The 27,639-nt window shown below is 49.1% G+C and overlaps 2 protein-coding genes and 1 pseudogene across 2 annotated transcripts; 2 read left to right on the forward strand and 1 right to left on the reverse strand.

Moving 5' to 3' along the window:
* Positions 1-4,809: 4,809 nt before the first annotated feature.
* Positions 4,810-5,637, forward strand: LOC125535284. The gene is made up of 2 exons (XM_048698342.1): positions 4,810-5,247; positions 5,503-5,637. Exons 1-2 carry the CDS (start codon positions 4,810-4,812, stop codon positions 5,635-5,637), a joined length of 573 nt encoding a protein of 190 aa, XP_048554299.1.
* Positions 5,638-14,549: 8,912 nt separating this feature from the next.
* LOC125535285 lies at positions 14,550-20,648 on the reverse strand (annotated as a pseudogene).
* A 1,571-nt stretch (positions 20,649-22,219) lies between these two features.
* Positions 22,220-24,017, forward strand: LOC125541216 (protein FAR1-RELATED SEQUENCE 7-like). Its single transcript, XM_048704679.1, has 2 exons — positions 22,220-22,295; positions 22,438-24,017. The coding sequence occupies exon 2, from the start codon at positions 22,455-22,457 to the stop codon at positions 23,820-23,822; it is 1,368 nt and encodes a 455-aa protein (XP_048560636.1). The 5' UTR covers positions 22,220-22,295; positions 22,438-22,454; the 3' UTR covers positions 23,823-24,017.
* Positions 24,018-27,639: the final 3,622 nt, after the last annotated feature.

Below are 27,639 nucleotides of genomic sequence, written 5' to 3' on the forward strand. Positions count from 1 at the left end.
GGGGTTATCGGTATTGTACCGGGACCATCGAAAGGTGTCCGGGGGTCCACCGGGTGGGGCCACTTGCCCCGGTGGGCCAACTGGGCTGAACAAGGGAGGGAACCAGCCCCTGGTGGGCTGGTGTGCCCCCAAGGGGCCCTAGGCGCCTAGGGTTAGAAACCCTAGTGGGTGGGGGCGCCTCCCACCTGACTTGGGGGGCAAGTCCCCCTTGGCCACCCCCCCTTGTAGATGGGATCTAGGGGGCCGACCCCTCTCCCCTTCCCCCTATAAATAGTGGGGGTGGGAGGGATGTGAGACCCTTCGCCTGGCGCAGCCCCTCCCCTCTCGAATACCTCCTCCTCCTCCTCCATAGTGCTTGGCGAAGCCCTGCCGGAGAACCACGAGCTCCATCACCACCATGCCGTCGTGCTGTCAGAGTTCTCCCTCAACTTCTCCTCTCCCATTGCTGGATCAAGAAGGAGCAGACGTCCCTGGGCTGTACGTGTGCTGAATACGGAGGCGCCGTCCTTTCGGCGCTGGATCGGATCTTCCGTGATTTGAATCACCGCGAGTACGACTCCATCATCCGCGTTCCTTGTAACGCTTCCGCTTAGCGATCTTCAAGGGTATGAAGATGCACTCCCTCTCTCTCGTTACTAGCATCTCCTAGATTGATGTTGGTGACACGTAGGATTTTTTTTTGAATTATTGCTACATTCCCCAACAAGAACAGCCGCTACCGCAGCCAGGGATGGCCACAAAGGGAGGCCCTCTCGCGCCGTGCACCGCAATCCAGTCGCAAGGGCCCGGCCGGACAAAGAGAGCACACATCCAACCGCTCCTATGACGCCCCCACTAGCAAACTACGCCAAGGGAGGCCGCCCGTGACTCAGGAAACTCGCGACCCGCGGTGCCAGAGGTGGATCTAGGGTCGCCGCCGTGATGCAACCGCCGCCATCACCAGCCTCATGCCTGCACCACCTCCATGTCGCCCGTTGCACCGCCGCCACGACACTGTCACCGGCCAACTTTGGAGCGCCGCCGCACTGTAGCGCCCAACACCAAGCGCTGCATCTCCTACGCGTGGAGACGAAGAGGCCCCGCTGGCGCCGGCGTCGACCTGGCTTCGCATGCTCGCTTCCTCTGGCGGCGGCAAGCGAGGAGAAAATGGAGGAGGGGGATTGGCGATGAGGCTAGGGTTGGCCTCCCGGACGCTCGCGGGAGCGTTGCGTGAGGGGGAGGGGGAGAATTCTATCTCTGTCCAAATGAACAGACAATCCCCATTTTGATTGGTTTACCTTGAATCTCTTTGAATTGTGCGTACACAATTTGTGTGGTATTGGACCACGGTGTAGCTGTCCTACACGATCCATCTGTCAAGTGGATCATACGAATGCATTATAGTCTCCATGGACATGTGTGTTGTGGGTTACCGACCTTCCAAAATACGGAGATTTGTTCATCGCATCCCCGCAGAAAAAAGGGAGAGAATTGTTCGTCGCAGCCTATCCGAGAACGGGGACCATGGAACGCATGTGCGAGCTCAAAATGATCCCATAGCTCTGTGACTTTATGACTCTCTTCAATAAAGATACGTTAATTGGAAAACATATTACATCCTTGTTGGACCTTCTTAAGCGAGCCAATCTGGGACGTCAAATCATTGCACCCACATATGCATTGTTGTAATACAGTCATGCAAACATATTGCGACATTTTGAACATGCTGATGAAACGAATGCCCCTTATTGTCCATAAGACATGACACAGGAACAAAAACTAGTGCAATCTTCTAACATATCATGAATATTTACAAAGCAAAAAGTATGTACAGTTACATAACTAAATAACTTATGCAACATCAAAAGTTCTCAAAACCACTAACTTGTAAAAATCAACCTTTGAGCATGCGACCTCGCCGCTTATGGTCGGCTGGCAACCAATCTGGATCTGAGAGCCCAAGCATCATTGGATTAGGTGTTCCCTGGACCAATCCACCACTCTCTACTGAGTTCAATAAACTTCTAACATATCATGAAAATGAAAAGTATAGAACATAGAAAATTGTTCGAACGTGGGCCGCAAGGGCCTAATCATTAGGGTGTGGGCTGCAGCCTGAGCCGTTTCCATGTCCAAATGATTAGGGGTCTAGTGGCCCACGGCCTAACGCTTGCGTGCTCTCTCTCTTTCTCTCCACAATTCCTCCTGCCGCAAAAGCCATCGCCGTAGTCGCCGCCTCCCCTCCCCTGCCGCACCCCAGAGGTACCCGACCGCCTCCGTCCATGTTAGTACTCGCCAATCGCCCTACTTGTTTGCTTTACTCGTTCGATCTTGCATTTCATCGATCGCGTACTCATTTGTTTCTTCAAATTGATTTTCGGCAGTACGACACAAGATCGACCATGGCGTTGATCGGTAGCGATGACACGGTGGCGGTACTCGAGGAACTACGTTGCAGGGAGGACAAGGACGACCCCGAACATCTCCACCAGTACGAGGGTCGACGCTGAGGGCTGCCTGAAGAGGCTCTTCTGGGCCAACACCGACGCGCGCCTCAGCAGCGTCCTCTACAGCGATGACGGCGTGGTTGTCATCGACACCGTGTTCCGGGCAAACAGGTATGGCGCGGCCTTCGTCCATTTCCTCGGGTTGAACCACCATCGGCGCCCCGTGCTCCTCGGCTGCGGCGTCCTCACAGACCAATCCCCCGACCACCTGCCAAGAGAAGCCCAAGTCAGTGATCACCGACGGGGGAGTGAATAGCATAAAACTAGCACTTTTCGTGTTATGGTTCCAAAAAACTACCGAAAATTTGTTTGTGACTAGTAACTACCACTTTAGGCGCCGACTGTTTCAAAAAACACAAAATGTCCGTTGCTAAGAAATTAAACCGGGTTATGACAGGTCGGGCCCGCACCTAAACCAACTGTCAGTTTGACCTTTTGTTTGACCATTAGCTGACATGTGGGGCCCACATATTAGTGTCTCTTCCTCATTTCCTTCACTCATCTCTGCCTCCCTTCTCCTTCTTCAATCCCGGCTCAACTTCCCACCGGTGAAAGACTCCCCAAGTTCACTAGAGACGGCGGCGCAGCCATGGGCACCGGCCAGACTGCTCGACCGCATCCACTCACACAACGACATTCTTGTGGACGGCGGCGTCAGCAGGGCGACGGAGCGCCGGCCGCCTCTTCTTCCACCAGCGCCAATAGCCCACTCTTCCACCTCGCCGGCATCGAGGCCGCTCCTTCGCCTCCACTACTGCCTCCTCTTCCCAGATCCTCTTCTCCTCCCCATATTCTGCAACCCGAAGCGCCCTCCTCTATGGCCTGGAGCCATGGCCAGAGGCCCTGCCCCGCATTGCCGGCCAATCCCAGCAGGCACCGTTGGTGCAAGGTCTAGGCGGAGGTTGGTCGCGGCTGCGGGCGACACGGGCGGCTAACTCCGGCAGGAGGCCTCCTTGGACGTGGTCCTCCATGGCGGCGTCCAGCAGGGCGACGAAGGCGTCCACCCCACACCCTGCACGTACTGTACGGCGACGAGTGACGGAAGGGAGCTCCACAGCGGCGCCATGGCTGCTGGCCGGCGAGCTCCTCGCGGCGGCTGGCCCGTGAGCATGCCGCGGGCGCACATCCATGGGAGGGACTCGATTGCTTTTTTCAAAACATTACAAGGACCCGACTGCATTTTTGAAACATTTATAGGGACCCAATTGTTTTTTATGAGGAAGAGACACTGACACGTGGGCCCCACATGTCAGCTAACGGTCAAACAAACGGTTAAACTGACGGTTCGTTTAGGTGCGGGCCCAACTTGTCATAAACTTGTTTAATTTCTTAGCAACATGCGTTTTGAGTTTTTTGAAATAGCCAACGCCAAAAGTGGTAGTTATCAGTCACAAATAAATTTCCGGTAGTTTTTTGAAAGGGAAATTCTTCTTTTACCATTCTAAATTTTGCCAATTTTTCTTATGTCATTCTAGAATTTAATATTTCACTTTTGCCACTCTTAGCTTTTGATAATTATCACAATTGCCATTCCATGGCAAAATCAAAATGATTTTATTTCATTTTTGTCACTCTTAGCTTTTGAAATGTATCACAATTGCTACTCTGGAAATTTTGCTTTTGCCACAAAAATGGCAATTATGAAAATGATCAACAATTAAGATTGGCAAAAGTGAAATGTCTAAATTTAGAGTGGCATAAGAAAAATTAGCAAAATCTAGAGTGGAAAAAACAAAATTTTCCCTTTTTAAAACCATAACCTGAAAAATGATAGTTTTATGCTATTCACTCCCAACGGCGACAACGCGGTGGTTCAAGCAGTCCAGGTCGTGCTCCCGTAGTGCCACCACGGGATCTGCTCGTGCCACCTGGAGCAGGGCATCAGGGAGCACCTCAGCGGCTATTCGGCCCTGGTCGGCTTCAGGTCGCTGATGTTGGAGGACAGTTGCTCGCCTGTGGACAAGGAGCGATGGCACAGTTTCGTGGCCAGCCAGGAATGGCTCTTCAGGATGTACGTGAAGAGGGAGCTCTGGGCCGCCGCCTTCGTCTGCGACAAGTTCTTCCTCGGCCTGGCGAGAGACCAGAGCACGGAGTGCCTCTGCCTATCTTCGGGCCTGCGTAGGTCCTTCTCCGAGGACATGGCGTACACATCTTAGGCAAGGCACACTTGGGCCCCACATGGCATACACACAAAAATTGTGGTAAGATTCCCTTAGGCTTGCCAACTTGTGGCTCTCATTTTGATGAACTAACCTTAGGCAAGCTTGATAAAAATGTGTGGCAAAGTGTGGCAATACTAGGCCTAGAACCAAACATCCCCTACATGTGCGCGCAGCAGACCGAACTGGACGAGGAGGCCGACAAGTCCCGCGTCGAGCTGACCACCGAGCACGAGTACCTTGAGGAAGACGCTACGAGGTCCTTCACGTCGGCCAACTTCGCCATCGTGCTGGAGGAGATCAAGGCGCTGGACGACTTCAAGATCGTCGACACCCTGAGCAGCAGCTTCGGCGACAAGGTCTACACGTTGGATCTCCATGGCGAGCTCTTCAATGTGCTGCAGTCCGACGACCGCGTCGGCCGCCGCGACGGTGTCGTCTTCAAGTGCAGCTGCCGGAAGATGGAGCGCGACGGCCTACCGTGCCGGCACATCCTCCACGTGCTGCGGCATGAGAGGGCATCCACCATACCGAAGCGCTGCAAGCTGGGACGGCTGCGCCGGTGGGGTGACACAAGGTGCGAGAGGCTCGGTGAGACGGAGGCGCGAGAGACGTGATTTACGACCATGGTTCAGCCGAACCTATGGTCTATACCGTACGATTTAACATCCTACTACATGTGGATCTGTGACACGCATGTCAACTGCATTTTTTAATCAACCATGCATGAATCCTCATGAATAGACATGCATGCCAACTGCATTTTTTAATCAATTATGTACGAATCCTCATAAATAGAGTCTAAAAACCAATGATGTTGAGCGGAGGTTTGACTGAACCAAACATTTTCGATGGAGGCGCTGGGGCGGCAGGTGTTCGACCTGGCGCCGCGGGACGCCAATGAGTTTGAGGATATCAAGGGGTTCCTGCAAGATTGGCTGCAGGAGAGGCGAGGCCACTGCCCCGCTTGGGCCTTGCGTCTTTATGAGTAGTCCATACACTCTACGGCCTCCTCTTATATACGTGACTGCCGTACATCATCTATCTCCTACGGGTATCCATTAATTGGTCTTGTGACTTGAAGTAGTACTACCCATCTTCTACTGGTATCTATTGTTAAGCACTGTTAAGAACGTACTATATTGTTACTGTTCTAATTAGGTTAATTATGGGATGCTGATGCAATAGGTTTATTATGGCTGCCGGCTTGCTAAATCTCAGCCAACTGAGACTTAATGAAGTCTTGGTCGATGCTATATTCGTTAGATCCTACATGAAGATCCGTGTATTTTTTTAATTTCTTTTTTGTATGTTCTTTCACTTGATTAAGACTTTGTTAAATTTCATAAATCTAACCACACCTTTATGAATGTGAATTGCTGTTATTTTAATTATCTGGAGCTTTTATTTTAAGTGTCGACGATGCTTCATGCAGGAAAGGAAATGGCAGAAACGGGCCGATATTTTGTTCAGGGAACATGTCGCTTTGCCTATCACTACAAAGTGTTCTTTTTTCAGTTTGTAGTATGAATGAACATGTGATCTCCATTTTTGTTCGTTCATCTTGTGTCACTTTGAATTGTGCGTACACAACACTACTACACTAGCACTACGGTGGGATGCAAGCGAACGCGTCGTCTGTGAAGCTGAAAGTAAGCTAACCACTAGTGCTTTAATAATCGTGTTAATGCAAAAATGATACAATCACGGACTTCGTGGAGGCGTCCGCCTGCATCCCTGTGCAGCTCTTGTACGATGTCCCTGTGCTATAAAAATCACTGCAATGCAATGTGCAGCTCTTGTACGATGTCCCTGTGCATAAAAGTCACATCCAGCACAGTCAAATAGGTCAATGCCTTCCTTGGGCTAGCTGGGTAATATAAGAGGTTTACCAATCATTATGGCATTATTAGCAGACCCTCACCGAACTTTTCTCAAACAGGGTGCAACATTTGTATGGTCCTCAACAGTGCACCAAGCTTTTGAAGCATTGAAGCAAGCCTTGGTGTTAGCCTGATTTTTCAAAACAATTTTTTCTTGAGACTGATGCATGTCATGATGGTATTGGAGCTGTTCTTATTTAACAAGGATATCTTGTTGCATATCTAAGTAGAGCACCGTGTCCGAAATCTCGAGCATTGTCCACTGAGGAAAAAGTGTGTTTGCTTATTTTGCTAGAAATAGACATGTGGAGATCTTACTTCCAACACAAAGAAATTCATCATTCAGACTGATCACAAGAGTTAGGATCATTTGTCTGAACAAAGACTCACAATGCAACATCCATCTTGCAAAAAGCATTTGTTAAACTCCTAGGGTTACAATACAAAATTCAATATAAAAAAGGGAGTTGCAACCAAGTAGCTCATGCTCTTAGTAGGAAACTGGAAGAACATGAAGTATGTGTAATTTCCACTGTCATACCTACTTGAACAACTGCAGTTATAGAATGGTATGCCCATGACATTTATGACGAGGAACTAATTGCTACATTGGCAGTACATTCAACTCCATCACGCAAATATATGTTGGAGGAAGGACTATTGAGGTACAAAGATAGAACATATATTGGGGAAAATCCCACAACACATAATCATATCTTGCAAGCATTGCATGCCAGTGGAATATGTGGGAATTCTAGGATCACTACCACTTACCACAGGTAATGTCCTTGTTTTCTTGGACTTTTATGAAACAAACAATGTAAAAGTATGTAAATCAGTGCACTATCTGTCAATAAGCAAAAATTGAACATATATAAAAAGTTACCTGGTTTTTACAACCACTGAAAGTTCCTAAGCAAGCATGCGATTCAGCATGGGTTTCATTTGGGGGCTTGCCAAAGTAAGGAGCTTATGCCTCTATTCAGGTGATGGTGGACACATTCAGTAAGAATGCTCATTTTTTCACTCAGACATTCCTTCACTATTCAACAAGTGGCACAAAAGTTTGTGGAAGAAGTGTACGGATTGTGTGGCATGCCCTTGCCATCTCCGATAGGGATCCTATTTTCACAAGCAAATTTTGGCACCACTTGTTTACATTAACGGATACACATTTGGATATGCGCAGTTGTAGGCATCCTGAAACATATGGTCAAATGGAATGTTTGAACCAATGCTCAGAAACATTTCACTACTAGAAAAAGGCTAATTAGTGGCGCACCTGTTTTGGCCATTAATGGCGCACTATAGGTGCGTCACTATTAACATGCCACTAGTAACAAGTACTAATGGCGCACCCCTGGTGCGCCACTAGTATCCCAGATAATAGTGGCGCACCCCTGGTGCGCCATTAGTATCCCAGATAATAGTGGCGCACCTGGCAGTGCGCCATTAATATGTCCCCTGGTGCGCCATTACTATGCCTCCCAGTGGGCCATATTTACCTTGTGCTCTGGGTTACTAATGGCGCACTTCTAGGTAATGCGCCACAAGTATGTTTATTGCAGTGCGCCACTAAAGTGCAGTATGGTGCGCCACTAGTATGAATATTAGGAATTTTTTTCTTTTCTGATATTTGCACAGGTTACAAAATATATTACTGCAAAGAATATAGACAGCACAACATATAAACAGCGGATTTATCGAATACAAATAGAAGATTAGTCTCTGAATACAATTCATCATATTAGTCTCCGAACTCAAAAGACCGAACAAAGTTAGAACACTACAAGTCTCGAGACCGCGAGTAACGAGTTTGTCTTCACATTACAAGTCGATATTGATCATCTAAACTACCATCACATAGAAGAGAGTTGTGGTCATCATGATGAGCATCATCGCGATTAAACTGGTCTTCATCTGGTTCCTCCTCCGCTCCCTCCTCTCTCCCGCTAGATAGCGCGCGTACCTAGCTTCCGCCTTCGCCCTAGTGGTGTATCCTTTGTAACGGTTACCGTTGAAATGGTGAACCTGTCTCCGACACTCCTCCCAGTCGTCGTAGACTCCGGGAACCTTACCCTTGTACACGACATACGACGGCATCTCTATGCACTAGACAAACAAAACGTTAGTAGCAATTCACAGACAATACATAAGCAATATATAAGTATGCAACAAAAGGATCAGAAGAGAAAAGCAACACATTAATAGCACGATTCATGGTCCTACTAATAAATAGCATCGATTACATATAAGTTGAACGACTGTCCAAACCAAAGAGACATACAAGTTCATTAAAGTTTAATTACAACATGAGCTAATCGATATTTTAGAACTACATAGCATCACTACTTTCGACTCGACTCAGGGACCAGAGCGTGGATGAAGCCGCCATCTTTCGTGATGGTCATGAAATCGCGATCGTTGCCAGCCTGCATTTGTAGCGTTGTTTCTATTTCACTGTTGGACGGTTGATATCTGAGGTAGAACTGCCCCAAGGTACGAAGGACATCTTGATGGATGATTTCCGCAAACTCCGACTGGATGCGAAAGAATTCTTGTCTAAGATCTGCGTCCTGGATTGCCGACAAGCGTGCGACCCAAGCTTTGAGACTATTTGGTAGCAGAAGTTGATTATGGTCCCGTACGATCGCCTGCATGTGATGGAGGGCGTAGTAGGCATCCTTCTAACCGCCAGGCGGCTGCTTGACGCAGGGGAACATCGTTACGTGGGTGAACACGTGCTTGTCATACCTAAGAATTGGCCTCCTGAAGGTGCCTCCAGATTTGGCGTAGCCGGGGAGAACATCATCAAGAACTTTCTTGATATTTGTGTAGTCTTTATTCGACTGACGGTCCGAGTCAAAATACATGGCTATGGAATAGTTCGGGCTTAAGAGGATGAGTGTGCAACGTGTGTCACTGCACAAAACACGGAATGTTAGAAAAAAAGAACGATCGAAATCTAAGAAATCGTATGTTATGGGGCGGTGAGGGGATGACTTACTCGGGAAAGTAAGGCACGAGGAAGTTAACCTTATCTGGGTTCGCCAGAATGACGCCTTCGAGGTATGAACTCGCGACTTGCCGGTCCCCAGTGCTGCCCAAGATCTTGGCACGCATGTATAATGGGTCGACTATCATGATGTCCGGAGTCTTGTCTCTAATGATCCGCATCTCCATACTCAGCAAAAATAGCCGAACGAAGGTGTAGTGCAGCGGATGAAGGTTAAACATAGCGAAGATGTCATCAAACCGCAGGACGATCATACCTCCGATGGCGCTATCGCCAAAGCCCTTGCCCTTTGGCACCTTGGCCACGAAAACCGGGTATGCCACATCATTCTCGGAGAGACGCCGCTTCTCCAAAGAAAGAACACTGTCATGCAGACTCCAAATAGCACGGGTTGCAGCATTGAGCAAATTAGTCGGTAGCATCGGCCTACCCACCACATGCACCCTCCTCGAGATATCCTTAGACGTAGGTGGCCCGTCCTGAGCACGGATCGTACTCGGTGCTGGCTGGCTCGCGCCCTTGTTATTCTTTCTTTCCCGTCCCTTCTTCTTCTACTGTAACGGGATCGAGTTCTTCTCAGAGACAACCTTCTTGAGTGTGTTGGGGCTGATAATATTTCGCACCTCGTCTATCTGAGGCTCGGTGAAGGCGGCAGCTGGAGGCGTCTCCTGAGAATTGAACGACAGACGACGTCTGTTGCAATTGGGTTTCTCTGCAGTACCAGCTAGATCGCGATCGTCTTTTGCGGGGTTGGGTTCTTGAGAAGGAGGCCCCAAGAATTTGTCACCGTACCCATGTTCGCTGAAGTACTTATCGACCCTGGTAAATGTATCGTCGTTGTCGTCCGGATCCTGTGCCATATGCATGTCCAGATCGGCCATATGTTCGTCGTCGTCCGGTAGTGTTGCGGCGGTCTTGCCATGCCTTGGCGTCATCACGACTGGCGGTGTTGTCTGTGGGGTAGTGTCCCCCGCCCCCAAACGAATATGGCTCTTCAGCCAAAGCATGGACCAGCCTATGCAGGCGCTGAGGGTCATCACATCATCTTCGTCAGCCCCAGGGGGTCGATAAGGAGGTAACAAGTCGTCGTAGCCCCGTAGCATCCGAACCAGTTGAACCCTATACACGTTGGGTGGCATCGGATTACCGTGGAACAGGCGGTTGTCCGGTTGAACGATTCTAGCCTTGGCGACATCGATCAACTCACCGTCCACGAAGTGCAGGAGAGTGCATGGAGCATCGGTGGCGCCCTACGAAAACATGTAGGGCGTCAGGGATGCCCAGTCAAAGGCAAGGAGATGAAGTCATCGGCCGAGAGGCTTAGTTACCGTGATGGCGTCGAGCTCGGCTAATGTCAAGGCACCGCCAACGGTGGGCGTGCAAGTGATGGAGGGGCTGCTTGCTGCCGAGGTGCCGGCCGGCGTATTCTTCCCACACCCGGGTGCATTAAGCTCCAATGCCGGCACCGACGGAGACACCAATGCCGCCTCCGCTGGAGACACCAATGGCGCCGCCGGCGCATTGTGCGAGTTGCTGCCCGTGAAGCTGGGAATCAGGGGCGGCCCCTGTTGGTCGCCCGCAATCCACGCCTGCAGCCCCTCAAGCAAGGTAGGCATAACGGCGGTGATCGTCGCTCCCAGTTGGTCTCGCAGTTGCTCTTCGACTATCTCCGAAATCCGTGCCACTTTTGCCTTGAGTTCTTGAACCTCGCGCTCCTGGCTTTCTGAGCTGGTCTTTCTCTTCTTTCGCCCAGCGGTATAGTATTCCGACCATTTCGTAGACAAGCCTTTGCCGGCAACATGACCAGCTGATGATGGCTTACTGAGCTTATCCTTGTTTTTCATTACGTTCAACGCCCTATTTAAAGGGGTGTCGAAAGGGGAGCTGTGAAACGACCCCGCGCTACTGCTTTCAGTGTCCTGCGGAAGGAACGTGAACCATTTAGAAATTTGGCTTCATTAATGAGAACGCAACCATATGGAGCTAATTATGCGGGGGTGTATTCCTTACCAGAACAAGCTCAAGCGCCTTGGTCTTCGGATCCGTGGTAAGCTCCTTGGTTACCGGGTCAATCTTGTACCGGGCCCTCACATAGTTCCTGGTCTGCTTGTCACGGTATTTCTCGAAGAGGGGCGGTAGGCCTTGCTCGGCACGCTCCGCGTCCTCCTTGTCCCATATAGGTTCCGCCACTCTGTAACCACCGGGACCGAGTTTGTGGATCCCTAAGTTCAAGTCATGCATCTCTTTCCCCCACTGACTTGATTCCACGGTTGCGTTGCTCTCGCACTTGATCTTGAACTCCAGGTAGTCATCTTCGCTGATCGAAGGACTTTTCTCCTTGATCTTCTCATAACTATCATTCTCTTCACCGCGGCTCTCCAAGTAGCCAGGGCCGTGCTCATCTTCGTGAGGGCGGCACTATTCACTTTATTCCCTGAGAGGCGTGTGTTTGTGAAGTCACCAGGGAACTTGTATTGTTCGTGCAGCTTCGTGAAGAGGAGGTCCCACAAATTCTCTCGGCCACGATGCCTTAGGTTCTCGGTGTTGATCGAGACGATGCTCTGGAGAATGCACCCGAGCTGTCCCGCGTACCCCTTGACTAATTCTTTGGGCGCCGTTGGATGCCCCTCGGAGGACACTTCAGTAAGTTCCTCCTTGACGGTGTCGAGCATGTTCGGGCGCCCGTCCTTCCGTTGCCTCTTCGGTTGGCTGCCATCTGTGCGTGCGCTGCCATCATCAGTGGTGGCATCCTCGGCGGCACCATTAGTGGTGTCATCCCCGACGCCACTAGGGGTTGTGTAGTCAGGATCGGTGTCTTCCGCGGCGTCCTCATAGCAATGAGGTTCTTCCTCCATCTCCTGGTACAGCTCCTAGAATGCCTTGCCTGAACCGCCGGCCTCATCGTTGTGGGCCATGTTTCGCTCTAAATAGGAAAAAAGTTTGGTCAAAAAGTTGGTTATTGTCAAGGAACAAGATCTCTAAGTTGACCAAATAACCTAATTCTCAAGGAATGACGCCAAAAAGTTGGTTATTGTCAAGGAACAATTGAGAGATGTTTGTGATATTGCCTAGGTGTTTTGGGATCAATTGAGAGATGTTTTGTGATATTGCCTAGGTACCCATGATCTTCTTCTACAAATATTTTTGCTATATCAATCTCCAAAAAAGCATGTGATGCTGAATCAATACTCAATATATATATAGGTGGTGCTTTCTTTATCACATTTTTATTATGCCTCATTTCATAGGGAAGCCCAAAGTGGCTCTATTTCATTCTATTTCACTTCCTAGCACTTCCTATCATTTAATATCCATCCCTTTGGTCTTATTGACATAAGAGATGTCATTTATAGTCTATCTCTTTCTATATATGGAAAGTCAAGAAATTCTCATCGAAACATCGAGAAATTGTGCATATAGAAAACTCTAAAGAAAGAAAAAAAGGAGACCCATGCCATGATTTTCAAATCTTTTCTATTTAGTAGTCTAAGTTTCTCGATGAGGATAATTAATTCGGTCGTTGTGGTCGGAATATGCAACATCTTCTTTTACTTGAATCGGGTGCACATATTTACATTCCTATTTCATGAGTGCACATATTTACTTGAATCAGGTGCACATATTTACATTCCTATTGGAATATGCAATATACCCCGGCCCATGCATTAGTTGCAAGTACCCCATATGTCCTATTTTTAGCAAAGTCATGCTAAAATTCACGAAAAATTTCAGCATGACCGTTGCTGAAAATAGGACATATGGAGTACCCGAATTTGCCGGAACGGAAGTTAATCGACATTCCGACAAACTCAAGGGCCTCTCGGGGTACCTGCAAAATCATTATCCCACCTCTCGAGAAACTTCTCTAACAATGCTGTTGCTAGAGCCGCCAACACTATTTACTTGTGGCATGTTTGCTCGGTTTGTGGTGATCTAAAAGACTTCAACTTCGTGACCTGTATATACATGAAAACTGAGAACTGCACATTTGTATCATCTAGCAACACAAGCTGAACACATACACTGATACACATACACACACTGAATATGTACCAGGATGATGATACAATGTGAAAAAGGAAAGCAATATGATGATTTTGAGAGTGAATCTCCACGGTTCAGGCTGCTGCATAACTACAAGTTACTAGTTAATTATAGTGTGAGAACTTACTAGTTCACTGTGACACTACAAGCAGATGACAGTAACATGAGCTTTACATCTCTGACATGCTGCCGCAGTTGCAATACAACTCCAAAACTGAGGCCTTCTTTGGACAAAACGCAGTGAAATTGCACTACCATTAAAATGCACACAGAAGCACTGTAACCAAAAAGCTGAGACCTTGTGTGGATAGGATCAGGATGCAGTGAAGAATTTAACCAACACCAGCTGGGCAATAGCTAATGCCTTCTATAGCCTTCTGTTGCACTAGGATTTGACTAAGTAAAGCATGTACCAGCACACTACCCTATTAAAAAACAGGCTGCTAGTTCACTGTGACACTACAATAAAACTCCAGAACTGAGACCTTGTTTCCTATATAAAATGCAGTGAAGTGCACTACCAATGAAATGTACTAGAGCAGCAATATAACTCCAGAACAGGGCAGCAGAAGGACCGTATGCCATGACTTTGCCAACCTATAGGATTTGATGAATAATAATATGCAGCACAATTTCTCTGCCACCCTCTGCTTTAAAGGTTCTTTCCATTCAAGTTTGAAGTTTCTGGTACATGAGCATTATTAACCTGATTTGTCTCATTTGAGATTAATCATACAGATACTAGGATACATGATTGGAAAATATACATGTTTCTAGGGTGCCTCTGACTTCTAGTTGACTCAGCACCACCCTGATGATACACACCTCCCCTGGTGTAATATAATACTAACAGTAGAGTGAATTAAGCCGCAGCAATTTTGTGTGATACACCTATCGCAAGTATCTTGAAATTCAACTTGGAACAGCAACATCCATACGTAAAAATAATCGTCGCATTGCATTAGTTCAGTAGCACATCTTCAGCTAGTTTAACAGCAACAGCTGCGTCTCGCAGCTCGATAACACAGTTAATTTGAAGAGCTGTAATTCCTAGATTATCAGGATTCAGGAGCATGCATACCTCGGTGATGGACCAGCTGATTACCAAGGAGCTCACCAGGATGTGTGTCCTGGTCTGCAGACCCAACCAAGAAAATAGAGGAAACAGAGCATCAGGTATGCACGCAGCAAAAAGAGCAGAGAGAGACGCCATGGAGAAGAAGACCGCACCTCAGGGAAGCCCCAGAGGATGCCCCAGGTGACGAAGAGGCGCGACCCGATCTACGGCAGCGTGGCCGACATCGGAGACCTCACCAGCCCGACCAACCCGTGGAGGATCTGACAGGCACACAAAGTAGGATGCAGAGCTCAGAAGTCAGAACTGAACAGATCGAGAGAAAGAATCAAGATCCAGCGGGCGGCATACCTCGAGGACGGCGGCGGTCTGCGCGAGCTGGAGCGGCCGCTCGACGGCGACGTAGACGCCCTCGTGCCCCGACCGGAGCAGCGCCTCCACCGCGTAGTAGAGCACCTGCGCCCTGCATCCACGCGCGCGCACGAATCAGTCAACAAATCCAATGATGAGCTCGATGCGGCGTGGGAAGAAGGGACGAGGGAGGAGTTCACCACGAGGCTTGTGGACACCTCGGTTGCCGCAGGGATGGACCGAAGCACCGGTGGCGACTGTGAGATGGGTCGGTCGGAGGAAGAAGAAATGGGCCATCGAGCTTGGGGGGGCTCCTCTCCTGGTGGACGCGTGCCTCCTCCTCCTAGTGCTCCAGCGGCGACTCCGGCGGTGGAGCGGGCACGGGGGTCGTCGGCGGCGGCGGGGGAGCGGGGCGGGGGTGCGCGGATGGAGGGGGGTCTGGCGCGGGGGGCGAGGGGGATCTGGCGAGATAGAGGGGGAAGTTTAGCAATGGCGCACCTCCTAGGGGTGCGCCATAAGTACATCGATAGCAATGGCGCACCTCCTCCTGGTGCGCCATTAGTAACTTATTATTATTATTATTATTTTTAGTTGCATCTAATCTTTTTTTAGAAAATGACAAACAAATTTGAAAACATTTATGAATGTGAAAAAATATCTTCAAATTTGTTATTTGAAAATATTTGAAAAATATCATAAAAATTGGTATACCAATGACGCACCTCCTAGGGGTGCGCCATAAGTACATTGATAGCAATGGCGCACCTTCTCCTCGTGCGCCATTAGTAACTTATTATTATTATTTTTAGTTGCATCTAATAATTTTTTTAGAAAATGACAATCAAATTTGAAAACATTTATGAATGTGAAAAAATATCATCAAATTTGTTATTTTAAAATATTTATGAATATAAAAAAATATCATCAAATTTGTTATTTAAAAATATCATCAATATTTTTTTTGGATTTTTAGTTGCATTCATTTGTGAATTGTTAAAACATTTATGAATATGAAAAAATATCATCAAATTTGAAAAAAATATTCATGAATTCAAAAGGTTCCCATGAAATTTAAAAATATTCATGAGTTCAAAAAATATTAACAAATTTAATACTTTTTGTGAGTTAGAAATTCAATACCATAATAAACATAAATAAATATTCATGACTAGAACAGAAGAAATATCATTTCAATATGTCGAAATACAATCGAGAAATGAAGACTACGATTTAAATACAATCGATCTTAGCTAGCTATCTTTTCACAATCTTCTTGCCCTTCTTTTTTGCAAATGGAGTTCTTCTGTTGAATGGACGTCCTTTAGGTAGGGTGGTCCTGGTTCTTCTTGTGGTGTATGGCACTTCATCGTCGTCGTCATGTTCCATCTTCGGGTCACCGTACTTGTCGAAGTCTTGCTCATTGGCGACTCCATCCTTTCCGATGATCTTCCTTTTACCTCTCCTCACGACAACACGACCGGGCTTTGACGGGTCGGTAATGAAGAAGCATTGGTCCACTTGGGAAGCCAGTACCCATGGCTCATTTTTCGTGATGACGTTTGCGCCCGCGGTCTTGGATTTGGCTTCGGGTATAACCATGGTGGTGAAATACCGGTCTTCTTTTAGGACGCTCTTGGCCCATCTGACACGGAACATCGGGACCTTCTCTCCAGCATAGCTCAGCTCCCAGATCTTCTAGATCCTTCCGTAGTATCTGTCCTTGTCGTTACCGGTATAGGATTCCTTCGTTACCCCGGAGTTCTGATAACCATCGCTCTTCATGTCCTTGTCCTCGGTGTAGAATGTGTAGCCGTTGATATCGTACGCCTCATAGGTCATCAGGTTGTGCTCAGCGCTCTGTGACAAGGCGAATATGAGTTTTTCTTCCGCGGAAGAATCCTCATGTAAAGGGTACGACAGAAGCTTTTCCTTGGACCAGCGCATGAAACATGAGTTGTGCTCTTTGATTATATCTCCGTCCGTCCTCTGTTGGCCTCGGTCATTGTACATCTTCTCAATAAAGTTTTTGTGCTCTACCACCCAAGGATCGACCACGTCTATGTGTTGTAGCGCGACTAGGTTTGCTCTTTCAAAGTCGGCGAGTCGACCCTCGAAGTCGACATGTATTTCGCGGTAACCATCGCGGTGACCCCATCCAGCGAGCCTGCCGAGGTGCCTGTTGACGGGCAGACCAACGGGGTTCTCGATGCCTAGATAATTCGTGCAGTAGGAGATGCACTCTTCGGTCAGAAAGCCCCTGGCTATGCTTCCCTCTGAACGTGACATGTTGCAAATGTATTCTTTGATGACACCATTCATCCTTTCGAACGGCATCATGCTGTGCAGGAACGTTGGCCCGAGTTGGATGATATCCTCCACGACATGGACTAGCAGATGCACCATAACATCGAAGAATGCGGGCGGGAAGTACATCTCAAGCTCGCATAGTATCACCACGATCTCTTCATGTAGCCTTCTGAGTTGCCTCACGCCAACCGACTTCCGAGAGATGACGTCGAAAAAGTTGCATAGGCCAAATAGCGTTTCACGGACGTGCGCGTCCATGATCCCACGGATTGCAACTGGAAGTATCTGCATCATCAGCACGTGACAGTCGTGAGACTTCATCCCGCTGAACTTCTGCTTCGCTGAGTCTAGGTATCTGCTTATCTTCCCGCGTAATCGTAAGGAAGTTTTACTCCTACGAGGCAGGTGAAAAACTGCTTGATCTCCTCCTAACTTAGAGTGGAGCACGCGGGAGGGTAGTCATTTCCGATCTTCTTGGCCTTTTGCCTCTGCGACAACTTTCTGTGTCCTGCTTCGCCTCATCATCATCATCATCATTAGCGTGAAGCTCCTCCTTGATGCCCATTGATTTCAAGTCTGCCCTTGCTTTCGGCCCATCTTTGGTCCTCTCTTGCATCTTGAGCAGGGTACCAAGCAGACTCTCGCACATGTTCTTCGTGATATGCATGACATCAAGGATGTGAGGCACACGGAGGATCTTCCATTACGGCAAGTCCCAGAAAATAGACCTCGCTTTCCACACCTTCAGCGGCGGCTCTGGCGCATTTCGCTTCTTTCCCGGCTCTGGCGCCTTTTGCTTCTTTCCCGGCAGTGGGCAATCTTTCCAATTTTTCAACAGCTCGTCTATTTCCTCGCCGCTCCTCGTACGCGGGCGTCTTCGGGGTTTGGTTTCACCATCGAACAGATCATTGCGTTTTCTCCATGAGTCATCGTCGCGAAGCCACCTTCGATGTCCCATGAACACGGTTTTTGAAGATCCGGGATCTCTTTCTAGCTAGTGATATGTTGTGTCATCCATGCACCTGACGCATCTAGAAAATCCGTGGACCACCTGCCCCGCGACATATCTGTAACCGAGATAGTCGTGCACCGTCTTGAGCAGTGCGACTCTCATAGGGAAATATTTTTTTCTCAGCGGCGTCCCACGTATTGGCTGGCGTTTTCCATAGCGTGTCTAGCTCCTCTTTCAGCAGCCCCAAATACAGATTGATGTCGTTCCCTGGTTGTTTCGGCCCTTCAATTAGCATACTCATGTGAATGTACTTCCTCTTCATGCACAACCAGGGGGAAGGTTGTACATCCACACAAATACAGACCAGGTGCTATGTGTGCTTCTCTGGCTGCCAAACGGATTGACTCCATTGGTGCTCGCACCCAGCACGATGTTCCTTGGATCGTCCCCAAATTCTGGGTTTTCGCAGTTCAACGCTTGCCACTGGCTCGCATCCTTAGGGTGACTCAGCATCTTGTCTTTTTTATTTATCTCCGGATCATTTCTGTCATCTTCTCGCTTCTTCTCCTCCCTATCCGCGTGCCAACGCAGGAGCTTTGCTACCTTAGGGTCCATGAAATACCGTTGCAGACGAGGAGTGATCGGAAAGTACCACACCACTTTTCGAGGAGCTTTCTTCCTCTTCTTGTATCGAGTGACGCCGCACACCGGACATATGGTACACTCCGTGTGCTCGTCCCGATAAATGATGCAATTGTTCATGCACACATGGTATTTCACGTGCGGTAAATCCAGAGGACACACGATTTTCTTCGCCTCCTCGAAACTGGTCGGGCACTTGTTCCCCTTGGGAAGACGTTCGTGTCAGAATGACATGTTCTCGTCGAAGCATGCGTCGGTCATTTTGTGTTTTGCCTTCATCTCCAGAGCCATGAGCGTTACTTTCAGGCGGGTATCCTCGGGCCTGCATCCTTCATACAATGGAGTAACCGCGTCTATCTCCAGTTGATCCAGCTTGGCTTTCTCTCGGGCAGCAGCTCTTGCGTTATCCGTCTGCTTGAGAAGCAGCTCTTGAATATGAGGGTCCTGCACCCAGCCCATCGATGGTCTATCGTCGTCTGCTCCGGCATCTTCATCTTCATGATCATGCCCTTCGTCTGCTCCGGCATCTTCCTCGTCATCATGTCCGGCATCTTCTACATGATGACTATGTAATGCATCTACTTCGTGATCATGTCCTAGAGATTCTTCATCTTCTCGCCCGACCTTGCCGCGGTTGTCTTGCTGCCCTTCCTCATTTCTTGCCCGGCCCCCATGGACGACTTCATAATCATCTTCATCACCTTGCCACCGACAGCCATCCATGAAACCACGCAAGAGTAGATGGTCCCGCACCTGTACGGAATCCGGGTCCATAAGGCTCCCCAGCTTGCATCTTCGACACGGACATCTTATCTCCGTCTCGTTCTTTTGAAGCATCTCGGCCTTCGCGGAGCTCAAAAACCTATTCATGATGCCTTCGATCATCGTGCGGACCATGGTCGCCTGCGGGATAGAGCAAAACGATATTTTAGAACCAAAAGAAATTTGGCGTGACTTTGCCTAAAAATAGGACCAAAAAGAATGCATAGTGCCAAATTCTCGCCGAAACGGAAATGAATCAACATTCCGGCAAAATATTGGCAACTATCGCATTTTAAATACCAGTACCTGCAAACACAAACATATGCAACACCACAAACATATACAACACCACAAACATACGTAGATCTAGGCCATAAAAAGTGCATGTGCACGTTGTTGGAGGGAGAAAAAAGTAGATCTACAACATAAAGAAAGCTTTCCCCTTACTTACCTATCAAAAAAGGTAATTTAACCACTTAATTTGGGTGAATCTATGGTGCAAATGAGGTGAGGAGGAGGAGGCAGCCGAGACAAGCTTGGAGGAGGAGGTGGAGAGAATGAAGTGGGGAAAGTGAGTGTGGTAGGTGGCTGTCCAAAATATCTACCTACTCTCAGGTTACCAATGGTTACTAATGGCGCACCTGTTACGTGGTGCGCCATTACTAGTTTTGCAAAAAAAAATTGTTAGTAGTGGCGCACCGTGGTTGTGGTGCGCCATTACTAGTTCAAACTAATAATGGCGCACTGTACCCTGGTGCGCCATTACTAGTTTTGAAAAAAAGTAAAAAAACTGTTAGTAGTGGCGCACAGAGTGTGTGGTGCGTCATTACTAGTTGAAAGTAGTAATGGCGCACTGTGCCTTGGTGCGCCATTACTAGTTTTGGAAAAAATTGTTAGTAATGGCGCACCGTGTGTCTGGTGCGCCATTAGTAATAAGGGCACTAATGACACACCTGTATCTGGTGTGCCATTGCTATATAGCAGTGGCGCATCACATACATGGTGCGCCATTAATGTCCATATTAGTTATAGCCCTTTTCCTAGTAGTGTTTCTCACGTGTTTTGTGCATTCTTGCCCAAACAGATGAAACCAATGGATCCCACTTGCCAAATTTTGGTATGATCATGCATATCATTCAACCCTAAACAACATACCTTTCATAACATCATAAGGCAGACCTCCGAGATAATTAGGTATCACTACTGAGACTACTACAACATTGCAGAATTAGATGAGTGGATATATCAAGGGCCTGATAGGAATGTGGTCATTCGAAACCAATTACTGTGATCCAATCCAATTCGCGAACTCAGGTAATACGTATTCGTTTCAAAAAATATATAAAGAGAGTTCCCCTTCTGATTTTTTAGGAAATTCAATTTCTATTATTATTAGAAACCACTTTTTGTTAGAAGACATGATGGATAAAGTGAAAAATATAGGAAAACACACCATCACCTACTTAAAAAAATCATCACCCTTGGCGGTAAGGGAGGTATCAAATTTACCAGATGAAGTGTTTTTCAATTTTTCGGGGCCGGATTGGTTACTTATCTTATTGGATCAAGTAAGGCCGATGGTGCGTGAGCAAATTTTATTCATGCTTTGGAGGGCATGGCACCCGAGGAATGATTTGATTTTTGGTAAGGAAAAGGAAAAAATCTCCGACTCTGTGAGCTTCATTCAGAATTACTGGGCGTCCTTCTCATCATGTCATCCAAATGTGAAGATGGAGATTAACATCAAAGGTAAAGAGAGGGTGGATGGCTTAAATTTTACTAATGATATGCAAAAGAATTTTGTGACTTGGCAGACTTCCGCTACGGAGTTCATTAAGATTAATGTTGACGCGAGTTATGTGGAGGCTTTAAGGGCTGCAAGTGTGGGCGTCGTGGCCAGGAACCATACTGGAGAAGTTATCATATCGTCCTGGGATTATATTGGGGTGTGCAATAGCGCGGATGAAGTGGAACTGAGAGCGACCCTTGTGGGGTTGTTCATTGGTATTATTCTTCACAAGTCCATCATTTTAGAAACTGATTGTTCTTTTGTGGCTTCTTTCCTTGGAAATGATCTTCTAGACAGGTCTTCTCTAGTTGATCCAAAGATAGAAGCATTGAGTTTATTCAAGTTGATGGTAAATTGCAAGATATCCAAGATTAACAGAAGGGTTAAAAGGGTGGCGCACGAGATTGCGAAGTTTAGCTTTGATAATAGGTCCGATGGTGTGCTTCTTAATAGTGTTCCGCCCTGTGTGGCTGAATTTGTAACGGATGATTGTATGAATATTTTAAATTAATTAACATATGGGAGGGGTTTTCAAAAAAAATCATCACCTTTTTTTAGAAGAAGAAATTTCATCACCTTTATTGAGGGGAGAAATTTCATCACTTTTTTGGGAAAAACAGTACTAAAAAAAATATAATTGGAAAACACACCATCCGGTGTAACCGATCTGGTCTGTTGCCACGGCCCACGCCCTAGTGTTTAGGCCCGAGCTCCACGCTTACGCTCTCTCTCTCTCTCTCTCTCTCTCTCGCCACAATTCCTCCTGCTACCCCAAAGCCATCTCCGCCGCCGCCGCCGCCCCTCCCCCGTCGGCCGCCGCAGCCCGGAGGTACCCGCTCGCCCCGGTCCTTGTTACTACTCGCCAATCGCCCTACTTTGGTTTGCTTTACTCGTTCGATCTTGCATTTCAGCGTGTCGGTCGATCGCCTTCTCGTTTGATTTTTCGAATTGATTTCCTGGCCACCTGTTAGGCCGCACAAGACCGACCATGGCGCTGATCGGCAGCGACGACACCGCGGCGGTTCTCGGCGAACTGCGCCGCAGGAAGAACGAGGACGACCCTGACCATTTCTACCAGTACGAGGTCGATGCCGCGGGCCGCCTCAAGAGGCTCTTCTGGGCCGACGCCGATGCGCGCGCCAGCAGCTGCGGCCGCAGCGACGACGTCGTCGTCATCGACACCGCGCTCGGGACGAACAGGTACGGCGCGGCCTTCGTCCCCTTCCTCGGCATGAGCCACCACCGCCGCCCCGTGCTCCTCGGCTGCGCCGTCCTCGCGGACCAGTCCCCCGACTCGTATGTCTGGCTGTTGCGGGCCTTGGTGATGTCCATGGGCCAGGAGAGACCCAAGTCCGTGATAACCGACGGCGGCGACGCGCTGGTCCACGCCGTCGAGACCGTGCTCCCGCTGTCCAACCACCGGATCTGCTCGTGCCACTTGAAGGAAGGCGTCAGGGAGCACCTCGGCGGCTGGTCGGCCGAGGACGGCTTCAGGTCGCTGATGTTCGAGGACGGCTGCTCGCCGGTGGAGTTCGAGGAGCGGTGGCGCAGTTTGGTGGCCAGCCACAGGACGGCGAGCAACCAGGAGTGGCTCTGCAGGATGTACGTGAAGAGGGAGCTCTGGGCCGCCGCCTTCGTCCGCGACAAGTTCTTCCTCGGCATGGCGAGTGACGAAGACGAGGGCGCGGAGTGCCTCTGCCTATCTTCGGGCCTGCGCACGAGCTTCTCCGAGGACATGACGCTGCTCGCCCTGCTCCAGCTCGCGGACTACAGGGGCAACTGCATGCGCGCGCAGGAGGCCGAGCTCGACGAGGAGGCCGACAAGTCCCGCGTTGAGCTGACCACGGAGCACGAGTGCCTCGAGGTAGACGCGGCGCGGTCCTTCACGCCGGCCAACTTCGCCATCGTGCTAGAGGAGATCAAGGCGCTGGACGACTTCTTCGAGATCGTCGACACCCTGAGCAGCAGCTCCGACGGCTCCGGCCCCAAGGTCTACACGCTGGATCTCCACGGCGATCTCTTCAGCGTGTTGCAGTCCCACGACCGCGCCAACGACGACAAGGAGACGCACTCGAGCGCCGTCTTCAGGTGCAGCTGCCGGAAGATGTTGCGCGACGGCTTGCCATGCCGGCACATCCTCCACGTGCTGCAGCACGAAAAGGCGTCCTCCATACCGAAGTGCTGCAAGCTGGGACGGCTGCTGCGGCGGGGTGACACAAGGCGCGAGAGGCTCGGCGAGATGGAGGCGCTGGGGCGGAAGGTGTTCGACCTGGCCTCGCAGGACGCCGAGGAGTTTGAGGAGATCAAGGAGTTCTTGCAGGACTGGCTGCAGGACAGAGAGCTATCTTCTTCTTAATCTCTTACGACTATACGTGACTGACTGACATCATCCATCTTCTACTCGTATCCATTTGTCTTGTGACTTACATTATCTATCTTCTACACTAAATCAGTGTTCTAATTAAGGTGTATCGGGCAGTATGAGATGCCCATGAAGTAGGTTAATTATGAATGTGAATTGCTGTCATTTTACTTATGTGGAGCTTTTTTTCTGAGGGAGCTTTTAGTTGAAGTGTTGATTTTTATTTTTATTTTTTGAGAATTAGTTGAAGTGTTGATGCTTCATCCGGGTAGGGAATCAGCAGAAACGGGCTGATTTTTTGTTCGGGAAATATGCCCCTTTGTTTGGCCACTTTTTCAGTTTGTGGAATGAATGAACAGCGGCCGCCGTCGCTCCTCACCGGTGCTGCGCTTGTCGGGGTGTCGCAACATCGCCGCTGCTGCGAGTTTGTGGATGCCTCTGCAGGGGCAGGGCGTTGTTGCTGACCTCGCAGAGGTTATCAAGCGTCGCGGCTAGACGGCTGATTTTTCTACGAAATCAGTCGATTGATCCCTAGCGGCCGCCCTTACTTTTGTATGTGAAAATGTTTAAAATCAACCGGCTGATTTTATAGGAAATCAGTCAATTGATTTCTAGCAGTTACCTTTGCTTTTGTCTGTGGAAATCGTTTAAATTAACCGGCTGCTCAACGCGCTTTGTAAGTCGTTTCTGACGAGCGCCGCACGTCCGGTGAACCCAACGAGCCGCTTATCTCACTCTCTCCCATACCCTTTCTTTCCTTATCTCTTTCCTGCACAAAGCATTGGGCTGCTCGTTCTGCTCCTCCATATTCTTCTTCCAGCGGCACATCACAACCATGGTAGCACCATCGCCCGTCGCCCTAACCGTGCCGCCACTGCTCGCATTGCTGCAACGCTTGCTCCTACACAGCTGCTACAAACCATAGTCGCCTCGCGCCGCTGCATCGCTGCTCCACTGCAGCTCCGACAAATCAGGTTGCGTCGTCGTGCCATGCATTGTGTCGCAGCTTCCGCCATGACCGCCGCTTGCTACATCGCAGCATCCACCGTCATCACCGGCGCTGCAATGGAGCACCACCGGGGTCGGTAGAGCTCCGTCGCGGCTGCAATAAAGCTTCACCGGTGGCTCGATGCGGCATCACCGACGCCCCGTGGGGGAGGGGAGGGGAGCTTTTGGTGTTGCATTGGAGTGCTCCCTGGCGGCTAGACGTAACGTTTTGGTGTTGTGATGAGGACATGACTGATGAAGCTATGTATCTAGGGTAGGGTCATGGACCTGTCCAGCATACCCTCCCCAAAGACATCTTTACAAAGAATCAAAAGCAGTCGAAGAGAAATCATCATTCACTCGACCGTGGAGATGCGTTTACTCGACCACCTTGAAGACACTAGACCACCAGAAGATGAGGAACCCTCCACTCTGCAACAGTTAAGACTTAAACCATAGCATTATGAGCATTTATGACATTTACTATAGACGTTACCTGTAACGCATTTCCTTTATGAGCATTGAACTCTGTGTAACGGAGGGGAGCTGGGGTCCCGGCGCACTCTATATAAGCCACCTCCCTCCTCTGGGACAAGGGTTCGCACTTTTGTAAACACACACACACACACACACATATAATCCAGTCGACCGTCTCAGGGCGCCGAGACGTAGGGCTGTTACTTCCTCCGAGAAGGGCCTGAACTCATAAAACTCGTGTGTACAACTACTCCATAGCTAGGATCTTGCCTCCTTATACCTACCCCCCGTTCTATTGTCAGTCTTAGATCCACGACAGTTGGCGCCCACCGTGGGGCAGGTGTCTTAGCGACTTATTGGAGAAGTTGCAATTTTTCCGATCCCCATCATGTAACACCCCGGATATGATTCACCCAATATGTAATCCAACTCTTGCCGTTTCCGGCCTTAAGTTATTTTATTTTCTCGGGTTCGGGTTTTTGTCTCCGTGTGTTGTTGTCGTTGTCATGCATCTCATATCATGTCATCATGTGCATTGCATTTGCATACGTGTTCATCTCTTGCATTCGAGCTTTTTCCCCGTTGTCCGTTTTGCATTCCGGCGCTCCGTTCTCCTCTGGTGGTCATTTCTACCTTTCCTTCGTGTGTGGGGATTAAACATTTCTGGATTGGACCGAGACTTGCCAAGCGGCCTTGGTTTACTACCGGTAGACCGCCTGTCAAGTTTCGTAGCATTTGGACTTCGTTTGATGCTCCAACGGTTAACCGAGGGACCGGAAAGGCCTCGTGTGTGTTGCAGCCCAACACCCCTCCAAGTTGGCCCAAAACCCACCAAAACCCTCTCCATCATCTAGAGCGTTCGATCACGATCGCGTGGCCGAAAACCGCACCTCATTTGGACTCTCCTAGCTCCCTCCACCTCTATATAAAGAACCCCCCATTTCAATTCACGGACGAAACCCTAGAACCACCCACCTCTCGCGCCGGCGGACATTTTTTTTGTCCGGCCGGACACGTCCGGATCCACCCGCCGCCGCCACGTGTCGCTCGCTTGTTGGGTCGCGCCACCGCCCCACTTCGCCGTCACCGCCGGCCCGGGAGGCCCAGGAGGGGCCCTCGAGGCCCATTGCCTCCCGCCGCCGCCCGGGGCATCTTCCCGAGGCCCGGCTCCTCCTCCGCCGAGGCGCGCCGCCCGCCGGCCGCCCTCTGCCGCGCTACCGCGCCGGCTCGCCGCACCATCGTCGCCCGGTCTCCACCGCGCCTCCCCGCCGTCCAACGCCGCCCCGGCGAGCTCCGCCGACGCCGGCGAGCTCCGGTCACCCCCCAAGACCGGCAAGTCCGGCCACCGCCGCGGCCATCTCCGGTGAACCTCGTGGAACGCGCCACCGCTACAGTCCACCTCTAGATTCGGATCGGGTTGACTTTTTGCCCGAAACCCTAAATTTTTGGCTATGTTCATCGCATCGTAACTTTGCATCCGTAGCTCCGTTTTGGGCATATAGCATATCAAAATGTTCATCTCAGAGAGTACATCATTTCATCTCATTGCATCATTTTCATTTGAGTTCATCTTAATGCCCGAAATGCTATTAGAAGAATGCTATTTGAGATAATTGTCAGATCTGCTGCTCCAATTAGATATTTGTCATTTTTGCCATGATTATTGTGTGCATGATATGCCCCTGAGCTCTACATGAGTTTTGTTATATGTTTTGCCATCTATCCAGGGGTGAAACCCATGTATTTTTGTGATGTGTGTGGTGAATAGCACAAGCTTACAAAGTGGAGCATTCGTTATGCTGATTTCAGGGACTTAGCATTTCCACTAAGTCCTTGATCTGTTTATCTCAATATGCCATATGTTCATGTTGTTTCCTAGTGATCCGTGCCTCTTTTGAGGATGATCAGTAAGGATTTTTTGTTAATCTTGTAGTGCTCTATCCATCCATGTCTTTGTTTGCAATTATGGAGCACCCTAGCTTGAGTCAATCGAGCTCTACTTTTGTCATTTCGTGAATCTGGGCAGGTTGTCTACTTGTTAGCAATTTTGCCGAGGATGTTGTAGTTGATCCTCTAGAGTCGACCTGCAGGCATGCAAGCTTGAGTATTCTATAGTCTCACCTAAATAGCTTGGCGTAATCATGGTCATAGCTGTTTCCTGTGTGAAATTGTTATCCGCTCACAATTCCACACAACATACGAGCCGGAAGCATAAAGTGTAAACTTGCCTACTTGATATCTGTTTCAGCATGCTCCAGTTTTCACTAAGTCTAAGAACTGATTATATTTTTGCCATGTTCACATGCTTGCAAATGTATTTTCTGATCCCTTTTGGCTCAAGGTCACT

This window comes from Triticum urartu, chromosome 2 (genome assembly GCF_003073215.2).
Source record: "Triticum urartu cultivar G1812 chromosome 2, Tu2.1, whole genome shotgun sequence".
NCBI lineage: Eukaryota > Viridiplantae > Streptophyta > Magnoliopsida > Poales > Poaceae > Triticum > Triticum urartu.